Source organism: Leuciscus leuciscus, assembly GCF_965113295.1.
Source record: "Leuciscus leuciscus genome assembly, chromosome: 15".
Classification (NCBI taxonomy): Eukaryota; Metazoa; Chordata; class Actinopteri; order Cypriniformes; family Leuciscidae; genus Leuciscus; species Leuciscus leuciscus.
Window position 1 is genome coordinate 17409083 of NC_138739.1, and position 24723 is coordinate 17433805.

Genomic DNA, 24723 nt, shown 5'->3' on the forward strand with positions numbered 1-24723 from the left:
GTGCTATTTGGTTCAACAAAAAAGCAAACAAAGGGCTATACTGCCCTCTTGTGTCCAAAAGGATATAAGGGCTGTCCCCGACTATGGATTTTCATAGTCGAATCAGAATCGTCATGTCTTACCTATAGTCGACTAATAGTCGAATCATGTGTATGGGGGTGGGGGTGGGGCTGGGGGCGGGGCTTTAACGTTTCAAAGCCGTGATGTACAGAAAATCACACAAAGATATAGAAGAAAATGTATAAAAACATTTTTGATCAATAAAACTAAGAAATAACATAAATAACTCCAGAAAGGCCACACTGCAGATTTGCATTTCACATGCAAATCTAATTAAATCGGCTCCCTTGTGGAAAAACCAGCTAGACCAGTTCAAGCTGTGTTTTGGAACATGGTAGCTGGTTAGACCACCCAATACCAGCTTATGCTGGTTAGACCACCTAATACCAGCTTATGCTGGTTAGACCTCCCAATACCAGCTTATGCTGGTAGCTGGTTAGACCACCCAATACCAGCTTATGCTGGTTAGACCTCCCAATACCAGCTTATGCTGGTAGCTGGTTAGACCACCCAATACCAGCTTATGCTGGTAGCGTTTTTTGGGGATTTTCTTTTGCTGAGAATTGTAACCAGCTAGGGTTTGAAGCTGTTTTATGTTGCTGGTCACTCATTTAAAGGTATAGTGGAGGATTTTTTACTTACGGGTGGATCACCTATACTATTGGTCCTCCTAATTGTCAATCATTCTGGTAAATCAATCAAACTTATTCAAAAAGTGGAGAGGGCGGGTCTTATCTAAAATTCGGAAAGATCCTCCACTATACCTTTAATTTAGCTGCTATTTACAACACCTACCCTAGGCTTATGATAAAACCAAACCTATGCTTAAGGAATGGAGCACACAGACACAAATATACACATTCAAGAGAATTACATTTATTTATGTGAATTTCATTCTAACATCTTTATTAAATCAAACAACCTAATAAAAAGATGAAATAATAAATACAAAGATGTGTGGGTTTTTATTTGTATTAATTTGTATGAAATTATTAATTATTTGTAAGCTTAAATCAATAAAACATTTCATTGTAACTACTTAAAAGAAAAATAAATGTAGTTTATGAAGTGAAGCAAGCAATCTACTTATTTGGCTTTTTTGACTTTTTTGTTGATGTCTTGAATTTTTTCTGTCACGTAGCGCCCAAGCTTCACTGTTCTGGCCTTCAGCTCTGCTTCCTCCAAATTTTTGCCCTCCAGCCACTTTTGAAAGCAACCTAGGAAAAAAATACATATACAAAGGAAATCCTTTAAGCCTTGACTACTACAAATATCTATAGATGCTGTTCTTGAATAAGGCTAAATTTGACAGTATGAGCATTATTACTGTTGATCGTTAGGACAGGCGAAGCACTGCTACTTGGGTGCATGCGTGATATCTCTGTGCCCAAGTAGCAGTGCTTCGCCTGTGCTTCCCCCCAATGTGCTTAGTCCCATGTCAATATCTGCCTAGGAAATTGCCTAGTCTTAAGGTCCTTTCACACTGGACGCGATTTTGACGCACGAATCATTCGCGCGATGGTTTTATTTTTCGATCAGCTGTTTGTGTAATGAGTGCTTCCACACCGAACGCGAATGCGCAGCGGCGAAAAAACGACTTTTATTTTATTCGCTTCGATGTCGATTTTTTTTTTACTTTTGCGGCGACAGAATAGGCTTCAGCCAATCACATACTACAAGGACAACGATTTGAAAGACAATGTGTGGCGTAGCATTGCCAACCAACTCGGTTATCTTGACTGTGAGTTTGTTGTGTGATAGTTTTAGTCATATAGCCTAGTCCTGTGCTGTGTAGGCTAGCAGGCCAAACTACATTTGGGATAGAAAGCTAACACTATTATCGTCAAAGATAGAGACAGAGACCGTGTTTACTTTGAACACGTAACAAAATGTAGTGAGACTATTTAGGGCTGCTTTTAGTATACTATACATTCTTTGTGTGATATCTACAGTTTCTAGTCGAATGATTTTTAACTTACTTACTTCGTGTGTTACATGTAATGTGTAGTTACATTACAAAACGCACTGTGTTTAGTTGAAGACGCAAAAAAAAAAAAAAAAAAACTGTGCACATACTCCCCTTCAGACTCTCTGTTCTGTAAGATTGGGTGCACCCAAAACCTTCTTTTCTGTCTTTTAAATAAAATGAAAAGCTCGTCTTCACTGGATGCTATGACTATGACTGGATGATGATGATGATGAAGTGTCCATGTTTTCTCAGCTGTCGGCGCGATTCGCGCGAAAGTTTTGGAATGTTGAAGCTCTCTGAACGTCACAGACGTCGCAAATTCGCGTCGCGGCTGATGTGAATGGTTTTGATGCGAACTATTCGCACACGAACTATTCGCTTTCTCGTTTCGCTTTTTCGTTACGCATCCGGTGTGAAAGGGCCTTTAATCTGCATTGCTATTTGTACTCGTTGTGAATACGCAGGTCACAAGAAGTAATTAGGTTTTTTGTTTTTGTTTTTTGGGTTCACTTTTATTCTCGACATGCTATCTGGCAACATAGGATTCCATTCACTATGCTAAGCTAAGCTATCGGCAGCTCTGCCAGACTAAGTTAATGCATGCACTGAGACAAAAATGCTTTTGCCCACCTAAATAAATCTAGGGGGGACGGTGAATAACCCCTATTTCAAAAAACGGTGGACTGTTCCTTTAAATGCTTTATAAGGCATAAATAGTCCTCACTTTAGATGAACTCACAAAAAAAGTTATTATAGATATGCTTATAAATCAAGAATAAAGCATTTATAGCTGTATTTATAAACAGTGTATTAATGTTTATTAATGCTTTATAAATTATGAATTAATTGTTTACTAATGCTTAACTAATGATTAATAGCATGCAGTTATTATAAAGTGTTAACCCTTTATATGTCGAGCCCTGAACATAATTCTCTAAAGTTGACACATCACTTACTTTTTAGTGTTCTGACTTTGTGAGGTGTCAGAGGTGGCCTAGGATCTGATTTTGTGGTGGGGCAACTTTTTCCTTCCAGGCTTCGGTTGGCCAGTGTGCTTGTTCCCCAAATGCACACTGCCAGCTCTTTCACAAACAAGCTGTCCTTTACATTGAGCTGTATATTCCTCCATTTGTCACGGTGTATAACTACACCTTCACCGATATTAACCTATAAGAAATCAAATTTTAAAATTAAACATTTATTAAGAAACATAACACTACTGCAGTCTCCATTCTTATAAATTTGTAATCAACATTTCTCTCTTGACTTTTTGTTGTTTTGTTAAGTAGAGGGCCATATCCATCTTGCATAAGAGAGACTGAGGTTGGCAATCACAATGGAAAGTTGTCTCAATCACAAACTGCGTTTTGACTCAAAGTCTGAATTACACACGTTACAAATATGTTTGTTTGTATGTTGTTTCAAACAACTAGTTCAAAACTCATATTACAATATTTTATTTAAAACTTTAGTGTAATATTTGTATTGCTGTTGCAAGTGCACACAATTAAACCACACTTGTATTAATTCAGTCGAAAAACATCTACAATATACAGTGAAGGTAAATTTTACCCAAAAGTTTGAACTGGTTCCATTGTAACAGCTTACCACATATTGCGACAAAATGCCTCACATTTGTGTGTTCAATTAAATATAATCTTTTTTTTTCCTGGTACATAACGGTGGAAATGCTCGGTAGCTTTTTTTGTAGGCTTTGAGGTATGTACCTAATGCAAAAATGTAAACCAGCTTAAACCAACTAATATAAACACTGGAGTAAGTAACAAGCAGCCCCAGCCTCTCCTAAATATTCTATTTAATTAAAATCATACCTCATTGTTATCTGAAGTTTGTTCAGAGTTTTGATCAACAGCAGAATTGATCTCTGTGGGAGGGGGTGTGCAGTTTAGGGAGGTGAAGTTTTCATAACAATTACAGTGGGACCAGATTAACCACGTGGGGATACAGGTAGTTATCCATCCATATGGCTAAACTGGCCCTATCATGTAACATACATAACAATAATAGTAATGGTAATAATATCAGGGTTTTTCCTGCATAGAGAATTGTGAGGCGGCCGCCTCCGTCAAATTTCGGGCCGCCTCCGTCTGTCGACAAAAACTCAAGACGGAATCACATGATTAGATCCCTCTTTTCCACCGACACGATTCCGCAGCGGGTTCACGGCCGGGTTCCATTCCATTCTCAAACCGTTCTGCGCATTTCGACTGCATCAGAATAAGCACGAGCCCGGCCCTGGCCCGAGACGCTCAAGCACAAGTCCGACAGCTCATCAGAATTATCAGCCCGAGTCCGACTCGAGTCCGTTTTTATTATTATTATTATTACACAGCGGCAGCCTGCCCTATTTGCAGCCATTAAAATAGGTCAGTTTTGTTAGTTATGTTTCTTTTCATTTCTTTATCATGTTAATTTAGACAAATGTTTTGGAGCATTTTTTTTTTAAATGACGACCAAGCAGCCGAACCGACAGCGAGTATAGCCTACAACATGTTTGATCAATTTAGCCTCTCAAATCAACGCTAATAGGCTACTTTACTTGGCTACAATCCATAGATAGGCTATAAAACACTTCAAGCATATCACACAGACAGTTAATTTAACAAATGATTATTTATTAAACCACAGTGAGTAAAACAACTTTTTTAAAAAATACTGAGGCAGGCTCAGGCTGCTCGAACCAGCGCTCGCAAACGAAAGGAGCAATAGCCTATCTAAACCAATTAAATAAAATAAACTTGCAGGTTATCTTACCTCAAAAATGCACGACAGAACATGGCCATTCTTTTTTCCAGTAGTTTCCAACAGTTAAACGAAAATAAAAGTCCAATCAAACGAAAAGCATCCGTAGTTTCCAACAGTTAAACGAAAATAAAGTCCAATGAAACGAAAAGTTAGAGCAGTCTTTTACAGAGCATCGTGGAGAAAAAGAATAGCATCCACAGTGTAGCCTAAGGTCTATCACTCTTCCCGCTGCGTTTTAAGTTGGCCATCTGCGATTTTTTCTCTTAATATTCTCCATTATTTGCACATGAGGTGAATCGTGGGTCGCGCTGATGGGAAACCTTCTGTGTGTGTGTGTGCGTGCGTGCGTGTGTGTGCGTGTGTGTGTGTGTGTGCGTGCATGAGACTGTCATGTCAGTCATATGTCACTGTGTAATTATAAGATTATGAAAGTTATGAGGTTATGAAATGTCTTTCTATGTTTGTTTTTCTATCGTCGTCGTCAGCTTCTCATATTTTTATAATTAATGTCTAAAAATATAAAAAGAAGGATAACCCAAAAAAAGCCCGCATGTGAATTATGACGTGAGAATTGGCCCGAAGCCCGGCCCTAGGGGCATAAATAAGTCAATAATAATAATATTGGCACGTCGGGCTCGGGCTGAAATGCAGGGCTTTAAGCACCTAAACGTGCTTGTCTCAAATGGAGCAAGGTAAATTTCTGCGAAAGCGCACGAGCCCCTGCCCCTCCCCCTTTTCAACATCACCTGTCAGTTATCACAACCTGAAAGAGACACATTTTTCTGGTTGTGAAAATGTGTAAATGAAAGCAAATGATTGTTATTCAACCACAATGTTGTTAATATGGCCCCCTATGAACTGTAAATAAAATCAAATTATCTGATTATTAAAATACCTAAAAATAAATAAATATATGCTTGTAAAAAGTGTTTTTTTTTTTCACCTTCTAGTGGTCATTATACATAAAAAGATGCACCAGATTAATGCATTTATCTTTAAAATGTACAAAATTTTCTTACGGGGGGGCATGCCCCCGGACCCCCCTAGAGGTACCGAGCTATCGGATTTTGCCACCTCCGCCTCATTTTCAGCCAGGAAAAACCCTGAATATGATTGATATAACAGGAAAAAAAAATCTGCAAAGATCACCAATACTTACCAATTGCTGTTTGAGGGTGTTTTAAAGGGGGGCTGCTCTCTGAGGCATTGAGTGAAACAAAAATGCATCACAATATTCAATATACACAAAAAATCTGCAAACTTATGAATAACAAACAGTGCAAGTTTTTAAGAGCACTGGAATTAGAGAAGGCAATAAAATAAGATTTTATAAATGTAATAGTTTTCAAATAAGTTAACCAAGTTATTTGTAAATGAGGCTTTTATCCAAAATGACTTTGACAAATTAGGAAAATACAAGCAATTTTCAAACATTACATAGGCCTATGTGTAAAATCATCCTTAGCAGAAACAAATGCATTCAGTAAGTGCCTTGGTGTGGTGGTAATGTTTTTAAAAGCCAGTCCTACCAGTTGTCTTTGGAAGAGCTGTAGTGGCTGCGGTGGTGTTGCAACCTGAAAGATATAATGTACCCACAAATGCAAAAAAATGATCTCTCAACATACTGCAGAAAATAAAATTGGCCTTTTTCAGTTCATTGAGTAATTCCCTGTAATCTTTAAACAAAAAAATGCATCACAATATTCAATATACACAAAAAATCTGCAAACTTATGAATAACAAACAGTGCAAGTTTTTAAGAGCACTGGAATTAGAGAAGGCAATAAAATTAGATTTAAATTTTTAGATTTTATAAATGTAATAGTTTTCAAATAAGTTGACCATGTTATTTGTAAATGTAATCTTTATTATTATTATTATTGTTGTTGTTTTTGTTGTTGTTATTATGGTGCACAAAATCTTACCAGTTGTCACTGGAAGGTCTGGGATGGAGGCTGGAGATGTGTTGCTTCCTGGAACATAAAGTCTCAAATATTATGTATGTGTAAAAAAAAGAAAAAAAAAGATAATGCTACTAATAATAATATTAATAATTACCAGAAAGAATTTTGGCTACTAAACATGTTTGAAGCTCAGCATTTAATTTCCTCAGTTCCTTCCCTTCAGCAATAGCTTCTTGATATTTCCGAGATAGAGATTTGTATCGGTTCTCAAGCTCATCAAATTTTGATTTTGGAATTAGTTCATCCTCACTCTCACTTGTTGTTATCTCATCATCTACAATATGTTTTCCTCTTTTAGGTGTAGAATGAGGAGGAAATAGTGGTTGCTTCCTTTTCAAGGCTTGTCTCTTTTTTAAAATGTCCATCAGAAATGTCTGCTTTCCTTCCTCAATGCTTGACTTTTGGGCTGCCTGAAAATACAACTAACACAAGTAAGAGGTATTTAAATTATTCAATGAATTGAGTTCATCGTGCAGTCTTTTCATGTTACTTACAGCATTATCCTTAGCTTCCTTCCTTTCTGACATTTTGTTCTCTGGTGGACTTTTATCAAGCAGCTTTGGCACTCGAATCCTTTTCCCAGTTGCCAGCACATTTTCAATTTCCTCACAAGTTTCTGGAAAATGGGAATAGCTTTCTTCTTACTAAGTACTTGTTTATTTTCAGTCTAGAATTACACTAATGAAAACATCAATTTTTACTCTAGATTTAGTTTGATTCATAAATTAAAATGACCTTTTTTTCTTTTACTTTAATATCTAACTTACTGGAATGGTCACCTGGTATTATACTGGCAGAAAATAAAATTGAAAAAGCATTTAAATTAACTAATTTGATATCAAATCATATTGTTTAAACAATTAGGATCTTAAAAAATGAATACATTAGTTATTAAGATACAATGAGCTAGGTAACAACTAGCAGCTACAGGTTAACCTTATGTTATTAATAGCAGCGCTATTCATTAAGTTATCTGGTTCACAGATGTCACAAAAACGTCCTCAGTTTTGTAAGCTGTTTATTAAGCATATTTATAGACATAGTACTGTAAATTGAAAGATTTAGGCCTACCTTTCAGCAACAGAATCTGTCCTTTTATGAAGCGTCCTTTCTGCAGGATCCAGTAAGTGTGAGACGAGAAATCCGTCGTATTTTTTGGGTCAAAGTGTTTAATGTCTTTAACATTAACAACGTCTTTAACTCCATCGTCTAAATAATGTACATATGCGAACATTTTGTATTAAAAACGCAGATATCTGAAGCCTTCTCCGTGTCTGATAGAAGCCGATTCGAAAAGTTGCCGTTAAATACGTGACGTGCATATGCGCGCGACACTTTGTGGCTCCCGCCACTTTGTGGCTCGCGCAGTAGTTGCCCATGGATACGCGCAGTAGTTGCGCATGGATACACACATTCAGGTTTTTTTTTTTTTTTCAAGTGAATTAAAGCTCCACCAATGTAAGTGACAAAAACAATCTGTTACTCTTATATTCCTCCCAAAATTTTCTAATTGTATTTAATAAATTTTTTTTTTTTTTTTTTTTTTTGACAAATTTAGTTGACCGTTAGATGGCGCGCAGCTATTTCTGACAGATACTAGAGGTCCACAAAGGCTATGATTCTCACTATTTACAGAGACTCATGGTGGTGAGTGAAAAGTCTACTAGCTATTCTGTTTAATATTGTAGGATATCAAATAAATAAAAATAATTTGTTCAGCACAAATATGGTAGGCCTATGTATGTCTCGTTGCAACCTTAACGTTACATTGTTTAACAGAGTTTAAGAACCAGACAACAACAGAGGGACTAAAATGAAGAGGTATAAACAGTACCTGGAGCCAGATACTACTTATCTGTTGCCAAGGACAACAAAATTTAGATCAAACTCCAACAATAATAGCTCCAACAATGATGCACCTGGACCATCTAACAATGAGCACCCTGAACTAGAGGACAGAAATAGTGTAAATGGCACTGAAGTACATAATGAGGAAGAAAGTGAGACAAACGAAGCAAGCGACGGAGAAGCAATGGAATTGGAGGAAGGAAACTGTGTAGATGGTGACAGTGAAACGGCAAGTGATGGGGAAGTCACTGAAGCCGATGAAAGTGATGAAGGCAGTGATGTTGAGGAACATGATGGAGAAGAAAGCCAGTCATTTGCACATGATACTGGTCCAAAATTTGATGAAAATCTAAATGTCCCAGTATGCAGATTTCTCTCAATTACAAAGGCTGAACTCCTCCTGCTGCTCATAACATTCACACTAAGGCACAATTTAGCATTTGCTGCACTGCTTGACCTTTTGAAACTGATTAATTTTGTTTTCTCTAAAACAGTACTGCCAGCCAGTAAGCACATGCTTAGTAAGGTGTTCACACACTTCAGTCAGAGAACAGAACTTCATTTCCTTTGTACATTCTGTCAGTCATATCTTGCAAGTCATAAAAACAATAATCCGAGGAAACACTATGTGTGTTCACACTGTAACAAGACAAACAGTACCCAAGATCTGAAAAGCCAGAGTTACTTTGTAACTTTACCAGTTGATTTACAGGTTAAGTCATTCCTTGAAAATGACAACTTCAGAAATTCACTCAATTTGAGATTTACAAGAGCAACATCAGAGAACGTACTCAGGGACATTTATGATGGCGATATGTACAAAGAGCTCTCGCGCCCAGGTGGAATTCTGCACAATAAGGATAGCCTTTCATATGTGTTCAATTCAGACGGAAGTCCCTTGTATAAAGCCTCAGGTACATCAATCTGGCCAATACAGCTGGCTATTAATGAAATTCCACCTGCCGAACGTAGAAAAAACATGATACTTGCTGGTTTGTGGCATGGGAAAGGGGAACCAAGGATGGATATATTTCTTGACAAATTTGTAGAGCACGCAAAAAAATTGGTTGTAGATGGGGTAATGTGGTGGAACAAAATCACAAATTCATGGATAAAAAGTAAACTGGTAGGGTTATGCTGTTGTGTGGACTCTGTTGCTAGACCCTTGATGCAAAACCTCACTCAGTTTAATGGCTACTATGGTTGTGGGTTCTGTTACCATCCAGGAAAATATATCTGCGGAGCAGTCAGGTACCCTGTTAGTGAAGAGCAACATGCTGACAGAAATGCATCAGAAATGATCCATGACATGGAGGAGGCTGTTAGAGGTGGACATCCTATCAGAGGGGTTAAGGGCCTATCACCATTGGTCAATTTACCATATTTTGATGTGGTTCATGGATTTGTGCCAGATTATATGCATTGTGTTTTACTTGGTGTGACTAAACAATTGTCAAAGTTGTGGCTGGAGGAATATGGTAGCGAGTTCTACATTGGCTCTCCGGACAATCAACGTGTTATAAATGGACGCTTGTCTAAAATAAAACCCCCTCAGTATATTCGCAGACTCCCCAGGGATCTCAGTGAAAGAAAGTACTGGAAGGCTGCTGAGTGGAGAGCTTGGCTTCTTTTTTATGCATTGCCTTGCTTGAAAGATATTCTCCCATCAAAATATCTTTGCCATTTTGCGCTATTAGTGCAAGCTGTATACCTGCTTCTGAGTGACAGCATTTCAAAAGATGATGTAAATGCAGCAGACCTACTACTCCTTGAGTTTGCATTTCGCTTTCAGATGCTGTATGGAGAAAAGTCTATGACATTTAATGTCCACTTACTACATCATTTGTCAGCGAGTGTGAAAAATTGGGGACCTCTTTGGGCGCATTCAGCCTTTAATTTTGAAAATGGCAATGGAAAGCTTGTAAGACTTGTTAAAAATGCCAGGGGAGCACCACTTCAAATTGTTAACAAGTTTATAATGAGTAAAACTCTTCCCATGTTAGCTAGCACAGACACAATCAGCGAGAGCGTACTCGAGTTTTGTAAAGATGTGACTGAAACAAACAGACTTAAGCATTCTGACTCAGTTGGTGATGTGTGTTTACTTGGCTCTGCTGCAGTTTTGACACTCAGTTTTGAGGAGGAAGTTGCTGTGAGGCAAATTGTTCAAAACATGCCTATCGGTATAGAGTGTAACGTTTACTGCCGACTAATAGTGAACACTGAGGTCATTCACTCCACAGATTACCTAAAACCAGTCAGGTCAAATGACAATGTAGTGGTCTTGAAGGATGGAACATTTGGCATTGTCAGCAAGATCTTAACTTTGAGAATTGAAGAGTCAGAGAGATGCATTGTGCTGATAAAAGAAATATGTCCTGTTGATGTACCCCTTTTGCAGAATGGAAGATCAAGGGTTTTTCTTCCTCACATTTTAGTATGCTCTTCTAATTTTGGTCAGTTACGGGCAGTTTCACCAACCGAAATAGTGAACAAATGCTTGCACATTAACTTCACCAACGAAAAATACATCTGCATGTTTCCAAACACTATTGAAAGGGACATTTAATCTAATTGAAAATATAAGATGCTCTATAACAGCACCACAAAATTACTGTAAAAAGTTAGCTTACACATATGATAATGTGTCACATGTGTTATGATATTTTTTAAACAGTAAAACTTTACTAAACAGTAGCTAGGTGCAAAAACAATTATTTTAAATAATTATAGTAGCCTATGTTAGCATTTTATTTCAACTACAGTATTTTATTGCATTTTACCTATGGTATTTAGCATTTAAAGGTGCATATATACTCTGTATTTTTTGTTTGAACTATGTATGAATTATATTTTTTGAATATCTGTTTGCCTATTTAACTTAATATTTAAAATGGCATATTTACGCTGTATTGCTTTGCTTTGTATTCTTACATGAATTGTAATTATTTTTTACATTTGATTCATTTTATGTTTAATTTTTTTAATATCTGTTTACATATTTAACTTAGTATTAAAAATTGCATATTCACTAGGCATTTGATCTGTATTTATTTTCATCTTACTTGTGTATGAAGTATGATCATTTTTCATCATTCAACTGTTTAATTGTCTTTAATATAGCAATTTCACAAATTACTCAAAGCATATTTTACATTAAATGTACGGTGGCGAGAGCTCAACGCGCTGCAACTGAAGAAAACGCATGCAAATTAGAAAAACACCAGAAAATTAAGAAAACTTCTTCATCAGTTTGACAACACACTGCAAATACTCACATTTCATAGACGTATTGCAGATGAGCAAACACTAACTAAAAAATACTCCCATATGTAACACGCACATCAAATAGGCATCACAGAGATGTACGTGTGCTATCAGAAATGGTTCTACCAGCTCATACAGGTCCCCACCAGCTTAGCCAAACTGGTCCACCAGCTCATATGGTCCCTACCAGCTGGTCCAAGCTGGTCCACCAGCTCATCCAGGTCCCCACCAGCTTAGCCAAACTGGTCCACCAGCTCATATGGTCCCTACCAGCTGGTCCAAGCTGGTCCACCAGCTCATCCAGGTCCCCACCAGCTTAGCCAAACTGGTCCACCAGCTCATATGGTCCCTACCAGCTGGTCCAAGCTGGTCCACCAGCTCATCCAGGTCCCCACCAGCTTAGCCAAACTGGTCCACCAGCTCATATGGTCCCTACCAGCTGGTCCAAGCTGGTCCACCAGCTCATCTAGGTCCCCACCAGCTGGTCCAAGCTGGTCCACCAACTCATCCAGGTCCCCACCAGCATGGACCAGCTAATGATGAGCTTGGACCAGCTAATGACCAGCTTGGACCAGCTAATGACCAGCTTGGATCAGCTAATGACCAGCATGGACCAGCTAATGACCAGCTTGGACCAGCTAATGACCAGCTTGGACCAGCTAATGACCAGCATGGACCAGCTAATGACCAGCTTGGACCAGCTAATGACCAGCTTGGACCAGCTACCAGCTTGAGCTGGTATTAGCTGGATTCTCCAGTAGGGCTAAATTACCTGTGCGGGCAGGCCAGCCTACAGCACAAGATCGATGCACCGAAAAAATAAACAATTAATTTACTAAATTAAATTAGAACAGAATATACCTTTCTAATAAATAAAAATACAAAACGAAATAAATCAGAATCAAGTCACAGGATGAGCAGCAAATGTGTGCAAAATGCCTAAAGTGCAGGGGAACATATATTCAAAACACAAGCCACAAATAGTTAGATTAGATAACCCTGACAGATTAATAAATAAAATAAAAATAAAGAAATTATTAAAATAACGATAGCCAGAATTTTCAACTTTGTCTTTTTAACTGCAGAAACAACAATAAATGCTAAACTGGAGAGGCAGTCTTTTTAGCTAAAAATGTTCACAGCATCCACAAATAAAATTAGAACCGGCTGAAAAGTTTTGAAATCACTTGTACCCTATACCTGATCGAGAGAACAAATCCTGAAAGTCTTTCACTCTGTCTGTCCGTTGGAGTCTTTTCAAATTGTGCGCGCGGATAAAATACATTCTAACGTGAAACCCAGTCTATGCGTGAAACATGTTAACGTTGGCCGGCAGAAGTGCGATCATGATTTTCCTGATGCTAAATCCAGCCTTGGAGAATATCCTTTCTGATGGTGTACATCCACACTTTAGATTTTCTTATCCCAGACATTGTTAAAGATTTAAATCCTTGCCGCGAAGACGCTCCTCTGTCGGTCACGGATTGAAAGTGAAACTTAAATCTGTCACGGGGTCTTCGGATTTATTCACGCACGTTAAAAAATATTTATTAAAAGCTTCTTTCTTTGCACATTTTTATATAGGCCTACAGCATTATCATAATAGGCTGAATATTAACGTATTGACATAAAAGCTAGTTCTATGTGAAATCAGACATTGAGCGGCAGGGGTGCCGCCAGAAATTCTGGGCCCTATGGAAACCAAAATTTCTGGGCCCCCTACATTTTTTACAGATAAAATGTAACCCAATAAACATGCCCTGTATACTTTAAAAAAGATACTTGGCACATTGCATAGTTAAAATGTCTAAAGATGAGTACAAAGCCTACAAAAACAAGAAAAAAAAAAAAATTGTATAAGTCAAACACACGTAATAACCATATTATTTCTATTGGCCTATTTAGTTTTCATAATATAAAATATTAAAATATCTATTTTGTAAACTCCTTATAGCCAATGGTTACTACAGACATGTTTTATTCAGTTTTTTATATTATTTTTTTCTGGGGCATTTTATTCATATAGCCTATTAAGAACGTCAAGTTTGACATAATCGATCGTAGCAGCAGCACTGTCACTTCACAGAACACACGACACACCGCAAACTGATTTTGTGATTTTTGAAGCGTATAGATTACTTTTTGTTTTGTAAAGTTATCATCATGTGGCGAACACAGTAGATAAGACGTGTTGAGAGGCTTCAATCTTCGTGAAGTTTCGCGCTCAGGCTCACGCCGCCTTCACACTGGCATTTGAAATCAGCTCCGTAATACGCAATACGCCCCCAGCGGACGTCGTACTACACCGTTGAAAAGCTTCGGAAGCGAGTAGAACAAAAATGGCGGAGAGATTAACGTTGATTTTGTCAGTGTCAGAATGTACAATTCTGTATGATCTCTCTGATGAGGGTTATAGAGACATTAATCGGAAGGCTGCTGCGTGGAGGAAAATTCCCCAGGACGTTGATATGTCAGGTCGGCTAAATGTGATATAGTGGTATATAGGGCTTTTAATTGTATTAACTGCCCTAATAACGTTAGAAAATCTTGAAAAAAAAAAAATGACATGACAACTTATCGTTATAAAATCATTATTTATTTTATTAAAAGTTGAGAATTCAGGTTTGTTTATCAGTACCATAGCAACGCTAACTTCCGCTGGAATTGTCGGATAGGAACCGTCCGTAGCCTTTCGCAAGAGTTCAATTTTTTGAACGCATCCGGATGACCAACGGACACGATTTTTTTCGCACCGCACTCGTTCGGACCCGGTTCGCACCCATTCGCATGCGGTCTGCGAATCTCCATAGGAAATGAATGACTTCCGGTCGTTTCGTAGCCGTATCGGAGCTGATTTCAACTGCCAGTGTGAAGGCGGCGTCACCTTGTTCAGCTGAAGGTCCTTGCACACTGAATCCGAAATTTTCGCATGCGTTTTTTCGTATCCGTCATTCTGTGGCTCTAAACTGTCAAAACACCATTCAAACCCTTGTTACGGATGCGAAAAACGCAGAAAATCGAACCTGATCCGAATTTTTTTTTTTTTTTTTTTTTTTTTTTTTTTTTTTGATGGACGAAAGTTTCGGAGGCAGTGTGCAAGTGTGATTGACATAACGTGAGGTTGTATTTATTTTTTAACGTGCTAAAATATCGGACGCGAATTTCGCACGGGGGGAGAAGGAGGACGTGGGTGTGCAGCAGCCGTTGAATCTGTGTAGAGCTATTTTTGTGTAGAGAGACATGATAACCCAGAGATGTTATTATTGTTGGATGTAAATCATAATTCAGTAATTATTTTACTAAGCTAGCTAGATAAAAGCAGGTCATGTAGCAACAAAAATAAGTAACTCTGAAAGTTTTGGAATACAGGAATAGGGCAAGCTACCTTTCTTTTTGAAAAACTGTGTGACATACTGTCGACTTCGGCGTTCTCTGTCTTCTCTTTCCTTTCCTTTTTTGATGCCCTAACTTTTGATGTGACATGCCTGCGTGTGTCACTGTCTGTGCTGCATCATAGCAAGTGCAATAAGCAAGAGACGTTACACTAGCGATCGTAGCTCGCAGTGGCGGCTGGTGAAAAATATTTTAGGTGGGGCTGTTTGTGCGGGGGTCTGGGGGCTCCTCCCCCAGAATTTTTTTTATTTCATAGTTGTGATTTCCTGCATTCTGGTGCATTTTAGGCCACCCATGTCCCTTGCTTATACCAATAAAATAACTCAAACCAGTCAATACCAATGGTCTAAAAAGACAATATTAATTGAACTGCCATGTAGAAATCAACAGTTGCACAGGTAATGATAATGAACAAGTTGCAAGTTTATTATGCTCCGTGTCCAGAATAGAAAAAGTGCAAACACATAACAATAAATTATAATAGGGAATACAACAATCTAGTTCTTTAATCCCCAGCTGTAGACTAAATATATTTTAAAAGTTCACTGTAGACAAATTGGATAATGGATAAAAGTGTGTTGATACAAGAGAAAGAGAGAAGGCTCTCAAAGAAAGGGTGGGACAACATTCTTGAAGAACACCAAGTATGAGAAGAAAGATGATTTTAACATTTTAACTAGTATGGAAACACACACTGTTAAATGTTTCTGTTAATTTACACCCAAATTTCAACATGATTAACCTGTTATTTTTAATAACTGCGCCTTACTGTTAATTTTAGGAAATATATGTTAAATAACACCTCATTTTTGTTATTTAACACCTCATTGTTAAATAACACCTCATTTTGTTATTTGTAGCAGGAAGTCATTTTGACTTCCTGCTCAGCTACTGTTCGGACGCTCTTGCTTACAGCTCCGCGCTTTGCTCTATCGCTTTTATATTTTATCTTCTATACTTTTATAATTTTAGCTCCTTTTATCACCTAACTTTAACTTCAAATCAGCACAGTGCTCAAACGACAAAGTTTGGATTACTACAAAAATGCAGAATTCTTCTACCCGACCAGCTTACATTCCGGGGAAAGGAAAACACAACTGCCTACAAGGATAAGAGAGAAAATGCCTCTTCTGGAATCTACTTGCTGAACTAACTGCCACAGACTTTTACAAAGGATTGCAGTTCTTGAAACAAAGTTATTTACGGGACCACCAAACCAGACGGAACACACAACAGAGCTTCGTCAGGGACACCCTCAGCATATAGCCGGTGAGTCCCATGAAACTAGTGCTCCTCGACAGGTAGAGAAACAAGCCGATCGACTTACAAATCGATGGCACAAACAGGGAGCGAGACCCAAAGGCACTCGAGACATCAGATTGTCACGAGCCTCACATATTACCGCAGTAGCATCCTCTACCCCAGATACAGCTCTGACAAAGATTGCAAAGATTGGTCTCCTACCAACACCTATACATCTTGAGAACAGATTTGAAGTACTAATGAATGTAAATGAGGAACCCCCAAATGTGATGAATGTGATCGAACACAGACTGTATCAGCCAGTAGCTAACACTGATGCTAACTGGCGCTCAAGGTCGAGCAGACAGCGGCACTCAGCTCAGAGCGCAGCCGAGCCCAGGACTCTGATAGTGGGGGACTCCATAATCAGAAACATTAGCAGCAGGGATACAACTACATGCTGCCTTCCACAAGCAACAACTTCTGATATAAACAGGGAACTTCAAAACATTCTGATGAAACATAAGACTGCAAATCGACTCATAATTCATGTGGGGAAGAATGACATTCATAAAGAGCAGTCAGAACTCCTTAAGAAGGATTTCAATGAACTTTTTGAAACACTTAAAAAACTGAAAGTTCAGACATTCATCAGTGGACCACTCCCAGCAAGAGGAACAAACAGGTTTTCACGGTTGCTTGGGATTAATACATGGCTGCAAAAAACCTGCAATATACAAGGAGTAAACTTCATTGACAACTTCAATCTCTTCTGGAGTCAGAGACAACTATTTCATCGGGATGGCCATCACCCAGACAAACTTGGTTCAAGAGTGTTAAAGGACAATATCTACTTCTCCCTCAATCATCCTTCTGCAGTGTGTGCCAATCCACTCAATCAGAACGGCACACACACACCTGGACACAGTATGAATGACCACAGGACTTCACTTCAGAATGGACATGATGTTGACATATCACACAAGGACAATGATAACACCACTGAGCCACAACAACCTCTGCTCACGGACACCATCTCAGCTGAGCCCTGCCCACAGAGCTCACCACAGACAGACACATCAGAACTGCTCCAAGATTCAGCACCCAAGGACGACTTCCTGGAAAACAGCCAGGGAAGCCAGGACAGCATATCACAGCCTCCTATAACACCAGAGCAACAGCCCCTTTCACCAGACACTTTCACCCTCTCGCCAGCAACTCCACTACTGTGCTTCTCACAGAAAATGGAAGAACTAGTGCATGCTGGAACCAGACTATCACACTCTTTTGCTGCAAGCCCCCAGATATCAACCAAAAAACGTAGGGCACCGCTCCCACCAAAGCCTGCAGGCCCAGCTCACCCTCCCCCTGCCTCTGTGAGAGCTCTTCGGCCTCTGCCACAACGCCAGGGCCCACACCCTCCTCCATCTGCTCGAGGTGAACCAAAAACAACTGATACCAGCTCTCAGTGATGTATGTCGGGTCCCCGCTTTGATAACAGTAACTTTCTCAAATGTTTACAGAACAAGCGGGAACCCAGTGTGCCTGTATCTTTCTCTATTGCTGTTCTATTACAAGATAGAAAGTCTAAGGCCTTCAATAGCCGTACAGCAAACTCAACTAATCTGGTGCCTATTGCACGTCTAACTAAGATTGGTGTAGGGAAAAAAAGTAAGACTGTTAAGTTAGCAATTTTAAACATCCGCTCACTTAAAAATAAATCACTTCTAGTCAATGACTTAATAACCACAAACAACCTGGATTTTATGCTTCTAAATGAAACCTGGCTAGAAGACAGCTGCAGTGCAACAATCCTCAATGAAACAGCCCCTCCTAACTTTACTTTTATGAGTGTCTGCAGAGCTGTTAAGAGAGGTGGGGGTCTAGCTGCTCTTTTTAAAGATATTTATCAATGTAAGCAAATATCATTTGGGAACTACTCGTCTTTCGAATATCTGGGTATTGTATTAAAAGGTGCTCCACGCATTTTACTCATCATTATTTACAGGCCTCCAAAATATTCTCCAGCCTTTGCTGAGGAATTTACAGAACTGTTATCAACAATTACCTCAGAGCTTGACTGTTTTGCCATTGCTGGAGATTTTAATATTCACATAGATAATGCAGAAAACAATATGGCAAAAGAAATCAAAACTGTTTTAAAAACTTTTGATCTGACTCAGCATGTACATGGACCCACACACAATCATGGACACACTCTAGATTTACTTATCAGTAAGGGTCTAAACATTTCATCGATTGTTATTAAGGATGTAGCACTGTCTGATCATTTCTGTATTTTCTTTGATATATTGATCTCTCCTGCCACTGAAGCTAGATCTGTGTCTGTCAAGAAGAGATGCTTAAATGAGAACACTAGTGTACTATTTATGAAGGCTATTTCCTTAACGCCAAGCATATCTGCTGACTCTGTTGATTTTCTCCTTGATTCTTTTAACTCAAAAGTTAAAAGTGCAATTGATGATATTGCTCCTGTGAAAGTCAGGAAGAAGAGTGGCAGACAAAAAGCACCTTGGAGAAACTCAACAGCAGTGCAACATATGAAAAGACAATGCAGAAAAGCAGAGCGCATGTGGCGAAAGACAAAACTTGTAGTCCATTATAACATCTACAAAGACGGCCTACATGCTTTCAATATGGAACTAGGCAAAGCTAGACAGACTTTCTTCTCAAATATTATAAACTGCAATTTAAACAACACACGCACTCTTTTTGCTACTGTAGAGAGACTGACAAACCCCCCAAGCCAGATTCCCAGTGAAATGCTCTCAAACAGCAAGTGCAGTGAGTTTGCTTCCTTCTTCTCTGACAAAATCAATAATATCAGAAAGGTGATCAGCACATCATTGAGTTGCGCTGGGGTCAGACAGATCAGACCACCTGAAAAAGTAGTAACTTTGTCTGATTTCAATAAAATTGATGGCAAAATTTTGGTAGAAACCGTACAGCACCTTAAAACATCAACATGCGCTCTTGACACACTTCCCACATCTTTTTTTAAAAGTGTGCTAAACAGTTTAGAAGCAGATCTTCTAGAAGTGGTAAATGCCTCACTTCTCTCTGGGAGTTTTCCAAACTCCCTGAAAACTGCAGTTGTCAAGCCCCTCCTGAAAAAGAACAATCTGGATAAGACCATATTAAGCAACTATAGACCGATCTCAAATCTTCCTTTCATAGGCAAGATCATAGAAAAAGCTGTCTTCAATCAGCTGAACAAATTCTTAAGCTCGAATGGATACTTTGACAATTTTCAATCTGGTTTCCGACCGCATCACAGCACAGAGACAGCGCTCATAAAGATAATAAACGATATTCGCTTAAATACTGATTCTGGCAAATTATCAGTGCTGGTACTACTCGACCTCAGTGCTGCATTTGACACTGTCGATCATAACATACTTCTTGACAGGCTGGAAAACTGGGTGGGGCTTTCTGGGATAGTCCTAAAATGGTTCAGGTCATACTTAGATGAGAGAGGTTATTATGTGAGTATAGGAGACCATAAGTCTGAGTGGACATCCATGACATGCGGAGTCCCTCAAGGCTCAATTCTTGCGCCACACCTGTTCAACCTGTATATGCTCCCAATGAGCCAAATAATGAGAAATAACCAAATTGCTTACCACAGCTATGCAGACGACACACAGCTGTACTTAGCCCTATCGCCTAACGATTACAGCCCAATTGACTCCCTGTGCCAATGCATTGATGAAGTCAACAGTTGGATGTGCCAAAACTTTCTTCAGTTAAACAAAGATAAAACTGAAGTCATTGCATTTGGAAACAAAGATGAAGTTCTCAAGGTGAACGCATACCTTCACTCCAGGGGTCAAACAACTAAAAATCAAGTCAGGAATCTTGGTGTGACACTAGAGTCAGACCTTAGTTTCAGTAGTCATGTCAAAGCAATAACTAAATCAGCATACTATCATCTGAAAAATATTGCAAGAATTAGATGCTTTGTTTCCAGACAAGACTTAGAGAAACTTGTGCATGCTTTCATCACCAGCAGGGTGGATTATTGTAATGGACTCCTCACTGGCCTTCCCAAAAAAACCATAAGACAGTTGCAGCTCATACAGAACGCTGCCGCTAGGATTCTGAGCAGAACCAGAAAATATGAACATATCACACCAGTCCTCAGGTCTTTACACTGGCTCCCAGTTAGATTTAGGATTGATTTTAAAGTATTATTACTGGTATATAAATCATTCAATGGCCTAGGACCTCAATACATTGCAGATATGCTCACTGAATATAAACCCAACAGATCACTCAGATCATTAGGATCATATCAGCTAGAAATACCAAGGGTTCACTCTAAGCATGGCGAGTCTGCTTTTAGCTATTATGCCAGCCACAGCTGGAACAAGCTTCCAGGAGAGATCTGGGGCCTGTTTCAGAAAGGAGGTTAAGTGAAAACTCTGAGTATGTTAACCCTGAAATGAGGGAAACTCTGGGTTTTCTGTTTCAGAATGGGAGGTATGTTAAACCTGAGAAAGCAGAGTAATTCAAGCCCGTTTCTGAAAGAGAGGTAACTTATACTCAGAGTCAGTTACCATGGTAACCTACTCTGTGAACCTAACCTGGTCGGGAGCAGGTTTTCTTCAGTAAACCCAGAGTTTCTTTCGGTCTCCTCCCCTTTTTAAAGAGGAAGCAGTGTTTAAACACCTCATTCATTCTTTCAGTACATTTTTATTAATACAATTAATCTTTTATTAATAAATAAAATATTGCTATTTTTACCGCTGTTTTTTTTTTTTTTTTTTTATAAGATGAAGTCTATAAAACTCCTTAACTGGCAACTGATAATACAGTAGTAGATTAGAGTTACATAATGTAGTTCTAAACAAATTCTACAGAATTAAACTGTGGCATTTACTGAAAATCACTGAACTGTTCATCTGCACCAGAAGTTGCTGGACCGTCCTCCTGCTGTTCTTCCACACTCTGGGGGCGCGGGGAGAGATAAGAATACCCGTTTATACTTAAATTTAAACTTAGATTCTATAGGCTACTCCACATAAAAATGTGAAAAAATGTGAATGTGTAGATTGTTTGATGTGTAGACACATAATGTTAACATTACCTCTGTAGGCCTCTCTGTGGCAGCAGAAACTCTTTATCCCCATGTGATGAGGATTTGGTCGAGTACACTTTATAACACTATTTGTCATAATTTCTGGTGCATTGAGTAGGCTACTTACAACTGCCTGGGGTTCTGTTGGGACAGGAGGCTCCAAAAGACAGATATTACCATCAGAATCTATTGGGACCAACAAAAATCCTAACCCAAAGTAAAATAAATGGAAATATCAAAAATAGCCTATATAAAAAATAACACATATGTAAACCTCTTACATTTTATGAAGGCCCTTTGATCTTTGGGACTGGCTCTGAAGTCCGTCCAGGAATTCCCTCAGCCGTAAATGCTGCTGCACTGCTAGACACTGGATGCTTTAGTTATTTAATATCTCAAATGTTTGTAAAGTCAGGTAGCCTACACCTATGATATGCTCAAGCCTTACTTGACTGAATTATGTTTTTATATTTAATTTTCAGCTGCTGCCATGTTCTTTTAATACCTGCAGGATTGCACCTACATGAAAATTAAAATTAGCTTGAATAACATACTGTTCTTCCAGTTTCACCTCTGATATTATAACAGTTGGGTAAGTTACTTGTATTCCTACAAATTACATCTTCAACAGTGTAATTAGATTAATGTAATAATGACTATCTTTAGAAATTACTTATTACTACTTATTCTACTTATTACTATTTACTAAATCCCATGTCAACCTTAAACACTTCAACAATACAAGGAGAGACAAGAAACTGCACTTTTAATGCTTTCAAATAAACAATATACAATTGCATGAATTATTCTTGAATTGACCAAAGTGTGTAGAGGGAGAAGGTTACATAAAAAACATACCTTTTAAAAATTTATGTTAAATAGCCTATACAGAATTGTTCTATAATCTAATACAATTACATCAGATTTAACTTTAAATTACAGAAGAATTAAGAGTAATCCCTTTAATTAGTTACAGTATTTAGATTACTTGGTAATTAATTACACCCATCACTGTATAACAGTAATTAAAATGTAAACTTATAACTTATAAACGAAATAATGTTCGTACTCTCCATATACTTGCAGAAGCACATCCAGTTCTGCTGGTGAGAAATATGAAGACCTCTTTTTGTCTGGCGGCACTGTTGTCATGGTGACTCATAATATCTGCGCTCCATTGATAATGGCTTTTTATAGTTGTGGTGCACGCGCTTAACTCAGAGTCAGTCAACTCAGAGTTGATTGAACTAACTCAATTCAGCTGTTCTGAAACCAAAAACTCAGAGTTTCCCATCTCAGGGTAAGTCAACTCAGAGTTCAAGTTTTAACTCAGAGTTGGTTGAACCTCCTTATTGAAACAGGCCCCAGATGTGCTCCTACAGTGGTCACATTCAAATCCAGACTCAAAACACTTTTGTTTAGCTATGCATTTACTGAATGAGCACTGTGCCACTGTTCGTCCGACTGTACTACTGTTCGTCCGACTGTACTGTACTGTATTTCATTTTATTTTTCTAAACTGTTTTAATTATTCTTATTTCTTTTTATTATTTTAATTTCTTCTATGTAAAGCACTTTGAATTGCCATTGTGTATGAAATGTGCTATATAAATAAACTTGCCTTGCCTTGCCTTGCCTTATTTAACCGCAAAATCGAAAATTCAAGCAAAGATGTCGGATAGAGTAAGATGGTCTGGTATGTTTGGATATAAATGCCGATATGCAATTTTATGCTTATTAGCCTATAAAAAAAGTTATTATTTATCAGTGGAGAAGCTAGCAATTTCATTTCGTTTTTTTTTTTAAGTTGCTAAACAACGACTGATTCAATCAATAGTCGAGTCGTGCAATCCATTACTAACAAACTAAATATTGTATGCATTTACTGAATGAAGATTAGACAAATTAAACACCTGATTTCTCTACTGCAAATGTTATAAAGAATAATCTTGCATCGCCTATTCCACAGAAATAAGTTTGCGGTGTTTTATGTGCATGCGCAAATGTGTTTGTTATCGTGGGTGTAATAGCCTTTTATTACCCTATTTAATACCTACACTCCGGATTTTACGCGAGACATTTAGTTGAGGAACTGCGCTCCCGGTGTGTGTGTGTGTGTGTGTGTGTGTGTGTGTCCCCTCCCCTGTTCTTTCTGAACAACGGTGTAAATATCCGTATGACACGCAGCACGCTGGCAGGCGCCCGCGCCTCTTTATTATGTCTATTGGCGCCTCTATCTGAAAAAACATGATCATACAGTATTTTTTTGCATTCTCTGGGAAGGAGCGTAGAAGGCATTTGAACCTGCAACGAACACGGAGATCCATGTCGGACGATCGCGGTGGAGATATATCGACCAAAATCACAATAATCCGGTGAGATTAAAGAGTTTCTTGAAAGTCATGCATAGTTTTAACATCTATCAGTGATGTTGATGTATACTAAACGCCACGGATTTACACCACATGAAATGAAGTAACAGTTAACTTAGCTAGCTAGCTGCTAATGAGCCAAGCCAAGCTAGCAACATTTCGATAGTTTGTCCATTAATTTTAGAAACAATTAATGCTCTTATTTTAATGTCCATTTATGTATACGAGCTAAATCTATAAACAATAGGCTAACGTTAGGCCTATAACGTTTAAGTAGCATTCCCGTGGTCAAGTTTGTGTGGCATTCTTGCCATGTGCACGTCTGGTTAAAGCAGATTGAATTCATCCTGAAAATCAAACGGCTAACATAAATCTATTTACTGATAGCTGTTTATGATGCTAGATAGTTGGTCAAAGACTGTATTTGATGAATTCATGTCAGCTGCTCGTCTTTGATGGATTATAGCTGTTTGGGCTACCAGACATGCTGGTGTGACTATTTTATGTGCAGGTTTTAGCCTATCAATGTGGTAAATCCAGCAAAAACAGCTACTAATCGGGCTAGTGCAATATCTAGCTATGTGAACAGCTATTCTCTTTTAATTGCATTGGCATAGTGCACCCTATTTTGTGTTTTTTTTTTTTTTTGCTGTTTTGATTATCATTGAGTTGTAGATCAATGTTTACATTTTTTTTTTATTTTTTTTTTTATTACAGATGCAGATGCAGGGTACCATGACA

General features: G+C 38.4%; 2 protein-coding genes and 1 long non-coding RNA gene across 4 annotated transcripts in view; 1 reads left to right on the forward strand and 2 right to left on the reverse strand.

The window, feature by feature from the left end:
* Positions 1–24723, reverse strand: part of LOC309475952 (immunoglobulin superfamily member 10-like) — a 192274-nt gene that overhangs the window by 73986 nt on the left and 93565 nt on the right. The gene's annotated exons all lie outside the window — the stretch shown is intronic.
* Positions 917–12593, reverse strand: LOC309476566 (BEN domain-containing protein 5-like). Of its 2 annotated transcripts, none has more exons than XM_082139649.1 (9): positions 7831–12593; positions 7254–7375; positions 6854–7169; positions 6721–6768; positions 6325–6369; positions 5955–5993; positions 3862–3914; positions 2986–3196; positions 917–1277 (listed from the first exon to the last, which is right to left on the reverse strand). In XM_082139649.1, exons 1-9 carry the CDS (start codon positions 7991–7993, stop codon positions 1147–1149), a joined length of 1128 nt encoding a protein of 375 aa, XP_081995775.1. In that variant the 5' UTR covers positions 7994–12593; the 3' UTR covers positions 917–1146. The 2 variants fall into 2 exon arrangements, with proteins under 2 accessions (XP_081995775.1, XP_081995774.1); XM_082139648.1 differs by having other exon boundaries at positions 6854–7181.
* LOC309476527 lies at positions 14768–15603 on the forward strand. The gene is made up of 2 exons (XR_014198239.1): positions 14768–14865; positions 14967–15603. It is a non-coding gene; the product is annotated as an uncharacterized lncRNA (long non-coding RNA).